Here is a 13,548-nt window from a genome sequence, read left to right on the forward strand (position 1 = left end):
CAGATTAGGAAGCAAGGTGTGCTCCTGGAAGCAGCAGGGCATCATCAGCCCCATTGCCAGTAGTTTGGTGGCTTGTTGGTGCAGGGTGATCTTTGCAGCCTTTGGTCTGTGCCGTGCTGCACATCAGAGATGGAGCTGAGGAATCTGCAGTTGCAGATTACTCTGGGGTTTCACTTCCCAACCTTTTGTCTCTCTTCCTTGGCTGACGCTGCATCCTGCTGGTGGCTGCCTTTTGCACTCTCTCAATCACCTGCAGCTGATGAAGTTTCTGAACAGCTGAGTTTCCAAATCTGGGACAGTGCAGGGAAGGACTTGTTCCTGGCTTTGTCCTGTTTCCTATGCTCTTGCTAAATATCTTTGTTTCTTTATTGTAGCAATCATCATCACTGATTTTATGATCTCTTTGTAGCAAGGTAGGGGCACCCTGTATATGCTCTAAGTACTGTTTCATCTCGCTGTTTAGACTTTCTGAAGCAGAGATTGGATCCATCCCGTTATTTTAACAGCCTTTGCTAGATCAGTTCTCCATTAGTTTATCTAATCCCCTTTGAACCCGATCTTACTTTTGGCTTCCACAACCCTGTGTGCAGTAATTTGGTGTTTAATTATATGTTGTGTGAAAAAGTGCTTCCTATTTTGTTTTTTGCTTGAGCCATTTGCCTGATAATCTCATTACGCTTCCTCTTAATTCCTGCATTGTGAGAAACAACTGATCTGTTCCCAAGTCAATTTTGAGTAACTTTATGAAATTCTTGGGTACTTTCAGTCCCCTGGTGCTCTCTTTTCAGCATTTTCCACTAAAAAAACAAACACAAACTGTAATCAGAGCATGGAATAAGTTGCGTATCTTAAAACTTTCTACCCTTTCCATAACCATCATCTATTCCCTATGTAACAGATGAGGAAAAGCAAAGAAATTAAAAAATAATAATAATCCATCAGCTGCTCTCTCCATCAAACACAGAAAAAAAAGGCGATAGCAGTTCAGCAAATGGGCTGTCTCTCATTCGCCATAAGTAGTTTTAAAGTACCTTTAGTTTTTCCTTCTGCCCATTAAGAATGCAGTAGAGTCCAGGAAGCCCACTGGTAGCTGAGTCTCACTGCTTCCACTCCAGCTTTTTCCTCCCTAAATATTTGTCTTTAACTTTGCTCCAGTGTTTAAAAGATCTAACATTCCATATAGATTGAATATTCAAATACATTTTTAGATTCCCCTTGTATCTCGTTTAGTACTCTGTAGAGCCTTGCATCCACCTCAGTTCAACAAAAGCACGTGATTAAGTGCCTGTGTGCTTTCCTGTACTGATCTGAACTTATTTATTTTTGCAGTTGGTTTATTGAAACATATGAAATGCCCTACGAGGCCTAACTTACCAACACTTAAAAATATCTACAGGGCAGGAGTCGAGCGGATGGGACCAGGCTCTTTTCAGTGGTGCCCAGTGCCAAAACAAGGGGCAGTGGTCACAAACTGGAATACAGGAAGTTTCATACGAACATGAGGAAAATATTAATTATTGTGAGGTTGAAGAGCACTGGAACAGGCTGCCCGGAGAGGTTATGAAGTCTTCTTCTCTGGAGATATTCAAAACCTGCATGGATGCTTTGATGTGCAAGCTGCTGTAGGGAACCTGCTTTAGCACAGAGGGTTGGACTTGGTGATCTCCTGAGATCCTCTCCAACCTCCAATGATTCTGTGATTAATGACTTTAATACAAGTTAGTTATTTTTCAAGCCAGCGGCCGTAAGTCTAATATAATTGTGCATGTACGTATGTTGCAATTGCTGAAATTTAAAAACTAATGATAGAATGAATTCTTTTTGTTCCTCACTGAGTTTATACTGATGGTGTAATAGACTTCTGGCCAGAGTTAGTTGTCTCCATTAAAAACTGTATATTTTGCAGTCATGGAGATTGCTCTGAAAGTAATGCCTCCTATTTATTTCCATGGAAACTTCAACAGCTACAAAGAGCAATATAATGCTATTTAGTAGAGTTTAGTGTTGACCTCCCACTGTTTGGTCTGCATAAATGTTCAGCAAGAGTTGATGAATGTCAGTGGGTGCCATTTTCTCTGCATGGAGGAGTTCAGTGACACACCTTTGCTTCATACGCACTTCCACATCAGACGTCATTGTGTCAGAGTGCCCCTCTGCTGCCATCTGTCACACTGCAACAACATGTAATATTGATAGGAAGGTTCAGCCTCCATTGCCGTACCACCAACATCCACCTCTGATGTCTTGGGCCAACATAATAAAACAGGAGGCGTTACTTTCAGAAGAGTCATCGTATTTCTACATCATATAATCTACAAAAGTAGTCCTTAAAAGCAGCAATGCTTCTGTAGTAATTGCTGCACAGTAATAACTTAAAAGTAATTACCTAGAAGTAATTACTGTTGTCTTGTTCAGCATGTCACTTATGCCTCATCAGAAATAATGACAAACTACAAATGGTAAATCTGTATCCAAAGACTTCACAAACACGAGGTTTTCATTTGAGGTGGTGCCCGTTTGGTTTTTCAATAATTATCAAAATATCAAATCAAATAACTTTATGGATTTTACAAACCCAAACAGCTTTCTCCTTAAAATACATAGTTCAAAGTACTCCCTACCCTCTTAATCTGAGCATCAATCACCAGTAACCAAGTTAGAATCAGAGTAAAAAAATAATACTCTCCAGACACTAACTTAAATTTGCTGTAGCAAGTACTGGCCAAGTTAAACAAACAGTGAAAGTGGTGGTTGGGGGGTACTGACTGATTGTTAAGTTCCTCATTTGTTCTTCAGTGCTCAGGGCAGCATTTAAGCACTTTTGTTTTCTTTTTTCTTCATTTTTAAATGAAACCTTCTTTCTCCCTCTGTCTCTGTTATCTATTGATGTAGCTGGTGTTGCATGAGAAATTGCTTCTTTTCAATCGCTGGAACCAGATTTTCTGTCAGCTGCAGTAAGGTCTCCTAATTTATTTAATGAGCCTAGATAGGTAGGAAATGGTGTATTAAGAGCTGCTGATGGAAAGAAAACCAACAACAACAAAAAAAAACAAAACAGGAAGAAAAGAAACAAACTAAAACCAGTATGTATAATTGATGTTTGGATTACGGCATGATTATTTCTTTGCAGATATGGGACTCTGTTATCACTCAGTCATCAACGAAGTAGCTGCATTCTGTGCTCATCTCATCTCTGAAGCTGAAAGAAGAGCTAGTTATTATCTTCAAGTGGGGTTATTAATGAGGGGAAAAATCATCCCCAATTACTGTGAAGCAAAATATTTCAACATTTACATATCTGAGACTTTAATTTTAATCTAGTCTTTCATGGGTTCTTAAGCTCAGACTGTATTTACTTTTCAAAATATTCCCACAGCGAAATGTTCCACAGGGGAACTTGCACCTATCTAAGTGATGGCTTCCCAAATGTATGCTTCAGGGTCACAGAAGTGGTGCCTATTCCATTTGTGTGTTGCCAGAGACTGATTTCCTTTGAGATTCCTTCATGCTACACCATAGGAACAGAGTCTCGAGCTTAGACTTTGTTGGGGAAGTAAGAAATTCTGCCCTATATATACCGTCTGTGTTCACAGTCCTTTTTTTTTTTTTTTTTCTTAACTAGAAACAGCCTGGGATTTGTTTCATTCTTTCTCTTCTTTTTAAAGAAGGTATTGATCCTTACAAAATTAATGGCTTGGAAGTTTTGACTGCGAACCTCCTAGAATAAAACCTGCACAACACAAAGATGATGATTTAAATTCAGTTGGACATGTGGGCAGTAGCCAGGAGATGGGAGAAGTGCCGTTAGGACTGTGAACCCATCCATCAACAGAGATGCAAAGATCTGACCTTGGTGGGTTCAGGAGGCAGAGACGTCAAACACAGTTTGCAGTCAATTGGAAACGTAGCTACCAGACAAAGAAAACTCAATAATTACACAGCTGCTTCGGTAGATTACAGATTTCCTAGAAAGCAATAGAACAGCAGCCCATGAATGGAAAAGGGGAGGCATCTTTTTTGTTGTTCAGAAACGTAATTCCTTGCAGTCATCAGAAACGTCCGCTGTAAACTTCTCTCTTTTCAAAACCCGCGACGTCTGAAATCAATCGGTGAGCATTTCTGTGCAGCCCTTTAGTGCTTAGTTGATTTACAGTGAAACTGCTGCAGAAAGGACTCTCTTGGACAGCCATATAAATATTAAATTAATTTCTTATGAAAGATGGTTGCTATTATACTGAATATTAAATGGATTCATAATACTTGGACACTTGGAATAAATCATTACTGGGATTGCATCTTAACATTCCGTTCCAAATTCCCATTTCTTTTTTTGGCTGTTAAAGCCATGGAAAATGACTGGTTGCTCTCAAAGAAACGTGTGACTTCGTAGTATTGGAGCACTAATGAATTCCCACAGCACAAGGAGTCTTAACTTAGGACCATTTACAGATGAGAGGAGGCCTGATGGGTTTTATGTTGAACTACTGATTGCAGAAAGTTCAAAACCAATGTGTTTCTCATGAGACACATCATAGCAAATCATCAGCTCCCAGCAGTCCTTGGTTTGCTCTGAGCAGCTTCAGCAGAGAGTCTGGTACTGCCTTACCAGAAGAGGCTGAGAACAAGTGGCAGACTCAAAGGGAGAGAGAGCTGGATGCGATGTCTACACTCCAGGCACCCTAAGGTGTTCTGTATTTGTTCACCTCCAAATATCTCCCCCAAAGCCATAATGGGACTTTTGGGTCTTTTGACTTGGCTTAGCAAATGAAGTACAACATCTCAGCTCTTTAAAGATCTTAGTCTCAAAAGTTGAGTAAGATGCACAGTTGACTACGAGAAGCCTAAAAATCAATTCTTTATTTATCTGCTTTTGTTAATATCTCTATCTGCTTTTGTTAAAGCAGAACAAGGATACCTCAGCACGTTCATTGTAGCTCTCTGCTGTCCAAGGGACAGCAGCTTCAGTGCAGAAATTTATGTCAGGAGTAACCTTGTAGGGTGGGAGCTGTTCCTGTAAACAAAATTAGCTGACTGTCAGACTCATCTGCTTCTTAATGCACAGATGGTTGTGAATGCGTGTATTTCCTTCTTTCCAAAGATTTTGGCTTCTGTACCTTAAATGGTCTAAGTCATCCAAGGTTTTTCAAATGAAAATTGCCCAAGGTATTTAAATTAGAAGCAAAAATTAGAAAAGCTGCTACCACATAGGAATATTAATTGTTCATTATACAGGGCTTCAGTTCGTGTAGTTACTTTGCATGTGCAAAGCTGCCAATTAAAGAGACTCAAAGTGCTCACTGCTGCACAATAGCCATTTCTCCAGAGCCCCACAATGGCTATTGTGTTCTGTCACTGACCTTTAGACACCTTCAAATGCGTATTGACACAGTATGCTGGGATCATTCGAGCTATTGTTTCAGTGAGCCACGGGGAGAGAAGAGGCTCTCAATTTTGTGAAGAGCTTTACAATTTGATTTAATGATGACAGCAGCAATATTTCTTAATCAGAAAGTGAAAAGAAACGCTGAAATGTTTTCTAGTTCTTCAAGTGAGTTCCATTACACACAGAGGAGTTCTTCCTCCTCATCAGGGAGAGGAGATGTCTATGGTCTTCTCTTCTATGCCCCAGAGAATGAAGTTGGTAGCTCTGATCCGTTGGTGCCATATGGCCTTCCTTTCACTCCCTCAGATTGTGCTTGGGTGAGCATCTTGGCAGTACGGGTCCTTTAATCTATAAGGTAACCCATAAGTGACAGAATACCTTAGTAGTTGGATTAGTAGTAGTGCCAGGAGACTGGCACCTGGAAGTGTAGTTCAGACTCTGCTCTTCAAAAATCATTGGACACGGTTCGTGCTTTACTTTTGCATGTACAGATCTTAACATCTGAGGTATTTCTGCTTTCTAACAAGTCCATGGCAGTAAAGAGTGCCAGCAGGAACTTAGGCAGCAGAGACATCAGACACTCTGAGTACATTTACAAGTAGATTTACTACTCTGAGCGTCTTCTAAAAGCTTATATTTATTTTGCTGTAGTCCTCCTATTCTTTAAAGCTGCTTTGAGAAATGACTTCAGCACTCAGCACATAAATGAGCATCGTTTTAAATCTCGCATGGGACTTTTTGTCTACAAACAAATGAATTGCTGGCTTGTATTTCCAAAGAGCTTTCCTGCTCAAAGATGGAGAGATCATTCTGTTCCATCAGTACTGTGTTTGCAGGGCTCCTTTTCCCCTTCCCTTATTTGTGTGCGCTTAAGATGGACACATAGTAGAATTTCTCACACTGTTATAAAACATGCAAAGTCCAATGCATCTCTTTGGTAAAAGAAAGTCCTCCCTGCGGTAAGTCTGCATCAAGCAGTTTACTGGCTTACAATGGCAAGCAGCAAATGAGGCAGCAATGATGAGCGGTTCCATTGCTTTCCCTCTGGTGGTTTTTCATCATAGCACCTGCTGTGTTACTTTTCGGGAGTTCCTCTACTGGAGAACAGGAGTGCTCTGGAAGAGAGAGAGAGAGCAGCAGTCTGGTTGACTCTTTTTCTGCATGGGAAGTTTGCACCTTTGCTGTCCCACCAACTGCAGTATGTCTTTCAAGAGGCACGTGATCACTGCTTGGGTAGTTTTGAAACTAGAGGTTGTCTATAACAGGTCCTTGTTCTGCTGAATAAGTTCAGCACTGCTGGATGGGGAGAGATTTTTGTAGGATGTCTATCAGCAAAGGCTCAGGTTCTACCTGAACCCATCCCTATACAGGCAGCCTGGGGAAGGTTCCTGATGCACAGTGAGATTTTCCAAAGGGAGCACAAATGGACGAGGGATGTCTGCTCACTGCCCACATTTCCTTTTGTTGCTTTGCAGAAGGAGAAGAAGAGCGGGCTGCTGAAGCTTCTGGCAGGAGCATCGACAAAAAAGAAGTCGCGCTCACCACCATCTGTGTCTCCCACGCACGACCCGCAGGCGGCCATCGAAGGAGTCCTCCAAGGGGCGGTGGGACCAGAGATCTCCTCTCTCTCCAGCCACGGCAGGGCAGGCTCATGCCCTATCGAGAGCGAAATGCAAGGAGCTATGGGGCTGGAGCCTCTGCACAGGAAAACAGGCTCCTTGGATTTGAATTTTTCCATCCCTTCTCCTGCCAGGCAGCCCCTCTCTTCCATGGCAGCTATTCGGCCAGAGCCCAAGCCTTTGCCTCGGGAAAGGTAAGTTGCATATCTCCGTAGGTCACTATGTCATCAGAGAGCTTTTGGAGGAGGGCTGCATGTTTCATTTGCTGAAGCGTAGTTTAAGTTTTGCAGCTCTGTAGATTGACTGTGAGCAGCTTTGCCTATGCCCATTGAAATCCTGACTAGCAGATACTAAGTAGGTAGGCTGCAACCTGATTCACTGTTTGGCATCAACTGTAACTCTAGATCAGGAATCCCTAGAAAAATGAGTTGTGCCTTGGACCTGCACTGTCCAACATAAAGTTTCTGCTATTTGCGGGACTAAAGTGGGAGGACGGTGATGAAGAGGGCAGACCCATTGGTACAGAGCTAATTCAACTCTTCCATAGAAGAACACAGAATAACAGTGTATTTCACTCAAGCTAAATTCAAGGCAAATCTGAGTGGGTGCAGGGCGTCCTAAGAACAATGGGAGATTTGAAACAGTGTGCTTTTAGGGAGTGAAACTACGAGCTCTATGGCAGCTGTTAAGGAACAGGCTTAGGAGCAGCTTCGGACCAGCGCATAAGAGACTGCAGAAGGGACAGGCTTGGGAATGTTTTTATGCTGAACTGGGAGATCTGTCTAAAAGAGATGCTGTACTTTGAGCACAGCTATTACACTGGAAGCAGAAATAAATGCAGACAGGTCCTTCAGCATTGTAATGAAGGCAGTGAGAGCAGACTATCTCAGTAGTATCTTGTCTTTAAAATCCATGAAAAACCAATTTAGTGAAAAGAGTGAAAAACCAATCCCTATTTAGGCACACTTAATTTGGTCCACATCAGTTTAGATTAACACTATAAGAAAAGCTAAATCAATATAAACCAGATTTAGCACCGGTGTAACTACATCAGTGGAATGCTGCACCTTTAGTTAAACATAGCCATGGAAAGAAACCAGGAAGAGCATTCCCTGGTGCCTCGGAGCTGGCTGTTGAGGTGCTGCTTTCCAATCTTTGATGTAAAGGAGTCCGGACACACTGTTTAATATTCCGGGGCTTGTCCCATATCCTGCACATTTCTCATTTCACCTCGGGGGGATCCTGACGGTGAAACATTCAACTAATGACAATTTTAAGCAGCTGCAATGAAACAGAATAGAACCGGAGGGACAAGCTCAGCCTTGCTGGAATGAGGAGAGAATAGATTTAGACTGCTACAACTGTGCAAATGCTTCCATTTGCAATATATGATGGTAAGGAACTTCCTCTCATTTTAAGCGTTTTGATTCTCGAGTCTTAAATCTGAAAATAAGCTATAATTGAAGTAACCCTAATTATACACAGCAGGCAAGATTCTCTAATTGATTTATGAATTAACTTCCATATCATTGGTGTATCTGCATTCCTTAACTGATCATATGGGTTTTTTCATGCCATAATGGGAAATATTAATTACCTTCACGCACTAGGAAGGATAATGCTTAGGCCTAGAATAATCTGAGCAGATACATTAAACACTTGTCTCTTAGAAATTCATCCCACATCCATCTGTGCTCATTAAATCGTCAAATTGCTCAGAAGTACCAAATTATTAAAAAAAAAAAAAAAAACAAAAAAAACCAACAAAAACCCAACAACAACAAATTACAGTTTTCAGACCACTTGTTCTCTTCACATCTGGCAGCGGAGGAACTCGCATTCAACATCACTCAGCTCTACATTTTGCTTGTTTGCATTTTGGTGCATTTCATCTGCACAGTAGGAGCAATTCTCTGAGAAAGAAAAGGGGTGGGGGGTGGGGGTGGAAAAAAAGGTTAGATAAACAGGTTCAGATGCTGACTGAAATGTTAAAAAGCTGCAGAGCATTTCAGTGCACTTAGCTGTACTTGGCTTTCTGTCTCCCAACGCCCATCTGTGCACACACAGACAGAGCGCTGGAAGGTTGGAAGAAGTAGCACATTCCTTAATATTTACAGCATTCAAAAAGAGGCTTACACAGGCAGCAGAGCACCGCTACTTCTCACAAAGGGGTTGGCTTGCATCTCTGGCCCTCACTGTGTCCAGGCTACTGATGGAAACCAAGCAGATGTGCCACAAGCCATATCAGAGGTGTGTTACAAAGCCCTAAACTTGCAGCTTTAACAGAACTGCCTGTCCTGCTGCCTGACAGTACAGCCTTCCTTGGGAGCGCAGCCTGTCAGAAAGGAAAGTGAACTGAGCTTCACCATCATAGAGATGCTGCTAATTTTTATGCTGCTGTTCATTTTCTTTGTACACGGAGAGAGCAAGGAAAGCAATACTGTATCTTACTCCATTTGATATTTACAAAACCTGGCTGCGGGTGGCTAGATTGGAAATGTACCTGTCATTTACCCTTGATGTTTAACTGGGCTGCTGGAATAGTTAGTGCCCATCTCTGCCTTCTGAGTGTAGCTTCCCACAGTGCATTTTTAAACCCACCTTCCTTCTGCTGCTCCCTGTTGCAAAGCATGCCACAGTCTGAGCAGCGGAGCGGAGAAATTTCCCAGGTGGTGTCCTTGTCACTTTGTGTTGCAGTGACTGACTGTCAACTGAGCACCCCGTCAAGCTGCATGTGCCCCGCACACTCTTTGCCAACAGCTGCTCTATCCAGCAGCTGCTTGTGCAAGAAACCAGACTGGCACAGCCGATCCCATGCAAGGATGCCATCAGGCAGCTACAGACTCACCCCCATCCCCCTGACATCAGTGCATGGAAGAAGGGTATGTCGTCTGCCTAGCAGCACCAAAGCAAAACATTTGCCTTGCCATCCCCTTCAAGAAAATCTGACTGTACGTTAAAGCAAAATGGGAGAGCTGAGTGTATGTGCGTGAGTCATGTTCCCCTCACTGGCTGGCACTGTTCCCAGATGCAAACCTGAGTAAAACATGTCACGCGTTGTTGATTCTTTTATAGTAACTGGCACTAATTCTGCCATGTTATAGCCTGATAAAGCGGTTGTATCCAGACTTACTGTCACGACTGGCATATCTGCCTGGCATTTATATGGTTTTCAGGGAGCCTTTGAACAAGTGGTAACCACAGCAGCGCTGCAGAATTAGATAGGAACAGTGAGTGTAACCTTTAAAATAGACCCCTCCATGTTTCCATCTATCCTTTCTACAAATCACTGCCACATTAGAAATTGAGCTCCCCATTCAAGGAAGTATTCAAGCATGTGCTTAACGGTCATTGACTTGAATTTTGTCATGCACGTATATCTTCTTTGCCAAAAGGGAAAGCAAAGGAAGGGCTTTTTTCTTTCCTGGAAAGTGATACCAGAGACGTGACCCCAGGAGTATGTTCTGACTGAGCAGTGACATGTATGCACATAGTTAAGTGCTTCTCTGTCTTGGGTGCTTAACTCAAGACTGAGAAACTGGGGTCAGCCATCTCAGAAATTGAATCCTGCAGTGCTTCCAGCAGAGGGTGAAGGATCCAACTGAGGTTTGTTCTTCTGAGTCCGCTGGTTCAGACACTGTAAAAGAGAGCAGTGAAACAGGTTCTGGCTTGTAGTGTGCAGAGGTGCTTTGCAAGTCTCTGCAATGGGTCAGTGAAAGGATGGAGAAACAGAGCTCCAATGATAAGTAGGAGCAGCGGTTATCGGGGCTGGATACTCAGTTGTCACAGTTGAGCTATCTCCTCACAAAACACGTCACATCGTACAAGGTATCTGTTGGATTCACAGCACTGGACTCCTGAAACCTATTCTCAGTGCAGTATTTTTACAAGAAGACTCTTGAACTAAGTATTCAAAGTCAAACAGTGTAAGTGGGCCCAGATCAGAGGTTAGCTTTGCAGTCCTAATTTGCTTTGTTGCACCTCTATTTTTGCAGCTGCTACAGCTCCATCAATCTAGTGGACACACATATTTACTCACCAAGAAGATATTTGGTATTTTGTTTCTTTCCTCAGCATCCATCCTTGAGCCCAGCTTTTAATTACTGGTGGGTTCTGATCAGTGCCATTCTATGTCTGTTTGTTCACAATGACAGCCTGCATGAGCAACTTAGAGCAGGCAACTGACTCCTACACAGCTGAAGTGCATGAGATTAGGCTCATTCTGTGCAAAGTGTGGCACGAGGCCTTGCAGCTGGAGGAGTCAGACAATCCACGTGCCTCACACCTGTGCCTCTCAGCCAGATTCTCTGGGGTCCCTCACCAGACATCACCCAAACTCTACAGAAGATGAAGTGTCTTCAGCAAGCTCATATCTCTTCCATGTCAGAACCTTGACTTGCATCCAGAGCAGGACATTGTGCGCACTAAATGAGGCAGGCATCCTGTGGGAAAGGTAATATGTGATCACGTAATGGAAGGCTCAATTGAAAGCAAGCAAAATGAAGTCATGGGCAGTCTTAGTCTCTTATTTCTCCCTCTCAGATGGTGGCTGTGAAATGTTACTGCTCTTTTAAGGTGTCTTTATGCATCTACATGTCTGCCATCTTGAGTCACTCTTGCTTTTTTAAAGGGAACGAAAGCAGAACTTCCATCATGTAACACATATCAGAGGTCAGGAATTTTAGCTGCACCTTGCACATGTCAGTGGTGATAGTGAGGGGAAAGCTGGGTGGGACAGCTGACTGAAAGGACAAGTGCTATAAGAACACGGCCATGGGTTTCATTTCTTACTCAGATCTCCTTCCCCCCATTCACCAGTGCCTGGGCAAAACCGTTCTCCATCCCTCCTGCTACCGCTCCCAGCCTCCCCTTATGTATTTTCTCTTTGCACTGAGGACCCTCCCCAAAGCTTACCGTCCCCTCCAAGTTTGAAGTGCCCAATCCAGGGATGCAAAGTCAGCATGGAGTCTGTGCCCTGGAACTGAAATAGGAAAGAAGCTGATTGCTGGGAAAGAAGAATTGCAACTGCTGATGTCCCGCAGAACTAATTCAACTTGGCACATCAGCCAGCAGGGATTTTAACTTCATTGCCCTCTGACCATCTACTAAACTTGTGTGATCTGGGGGCATTTTGAACCCTACCAAAAGCAGGTGAATTTCTGAAGGAAAACCACTGTGGACTGACCAGAACGGCCATAGAACGGGGCTTTCTCAGAAGGCTGGGCAGAAGGACAGCTCTCTGAAGGTGCAGTTTGCAAGAGAAAATACCCAATATCAATAACAAAGGCAGACATGCTCGCCTCAATTGTAATCAGGTTTGTTGCCCAACTACTTAGCATTTGTAAAAGTTCATAATTGAGAGGTGTAATGTGATATGGATAAAACAGAAGTGTTTCTGAGATCCGTCTAAGATGTCAAGAAGCATTTTGGGGTAAGAAAACCTGCAGTGTTATCGTAGCTTCTCAAAGACAAGGGGACAAAAAGGGAAATGAAGAGCGGAGATATAAATAGAAGAACATTGGACTGCCTTTTTGGGAGCGAGGGAAGGGAAAAGATCTCTTCTGCCAAGAAAATATGGCCAATATATATTTGCAGTGAAGTTTTGTGGGGAAAAAAAATCAAGGCTGAAATGCCACCTGGAGGTCTCCGAGTGGCAGCACATGCTCTGACAGGAGCGATTTATGGTGCCCGCAAGCCCCTTGCTGGCAGCTAGGCTATGTGATCATTTTTCTGCTTGCTGCAACCTTGGTTGTTCTGGCTCTGCCCGGCTCTGCTTCTAAAACCTCACAAGGGAAAAAATGCAAGCATCTTTTTGGTCTTTCACGGAGGATTTCTCAACTGATTCGCAAGGTCTTTTATATCTAAGATTTCGGTACTCTATCAAAAGCACTTCAATGTTATCCCATGAAGTACCATAGTTAATTGAATTTAAAACACAGCACTTGGGGTTTCCTTAAATGGGAAGAAGTGCTTCATTTTGCGAGGCAGAGGCTGAGATTTATTTCTTTAACTCTCTAAGGAAATGCTCTGAGAATCACTTTAATGAAGATGGGCACATTCTTACTGAGCGTGGTCACCTCCCTCCTCATGTGAGCCATGTAGGGAGTAGCAACTCCACTTTCCTAAGGTGTACCCTGTCTTTAAAAGGAGGGCTGTGTACTTCAGGTATGAGGCGCTGGCAGTCCCAGCTCGGTTCTTAGTGTGATCCTACATCAGACAAAACCACTTTCTATATTTTTTGAACTGATCTGCCCAAATGGCCTGGGGCTGCCTCTGCACCACTCAGCTGCTGCCCAGGTCCATCCCTCCTCTTCCTCAAAGCCTTTCAGGATGCTGGAGCACAGCTCGAGCAGACTGTGATTGTACGTAGAGTCGAGAGATCTGAAACTTGGCATCATCTTAGCTAAAATTGTTCCACTCTGATAATTTAATTAATCAACACTGCGGCAGAGTGTTTGAAATAATGTGTGCATTCATTTGCATAATGGCTGTAATTGGCAAAGCCTCATAATATAAGTGTAGCAGTTCTTCAGATGATAGCGTGAT

General features: G+C 43.0%; 1 protein-coding gene across 4 annotated transcripts in view; it reads left to right on the forward strand.

The window, feature by feature from the left end:
• The window catches only part of SH3RF3 (SH3 domain containing ring finger 3), a 221,266-nt gene that overhangs the window by 198,334 nt on the left and 9,384 nt on the right, over positions 1-13,548 (forward strand). For all 4 annotated transcript variants that reach the window (XM_085552248.1, XM_085552255.1, XM_032442587.2 and 1 more), the window contains one exon: positions 6,859-7,196. In XM_085552248.1, coding sequence (XP_085408374.1) covers positions 6,859-7,196 — 338 coding nt within the window. The remainder of the gene's footprint in view (positions 1-6,858; positions 7,197-13,548) is intronic.

This window comes from Coturnix japonica, chromosome 1 (genome assembly GCF_054131305.1).
Source record: "Coturnix japonica strain WE chromosome 1, WE-NBRP24, whole genome shotgun sequence".
NCBI classification, from domain to species: domain Eukaryota; kingdom Metazoa; phylum Chordata; class Aves; order Galliformes; family Phasianidae; genus Coturnix; species Coturnix japonica.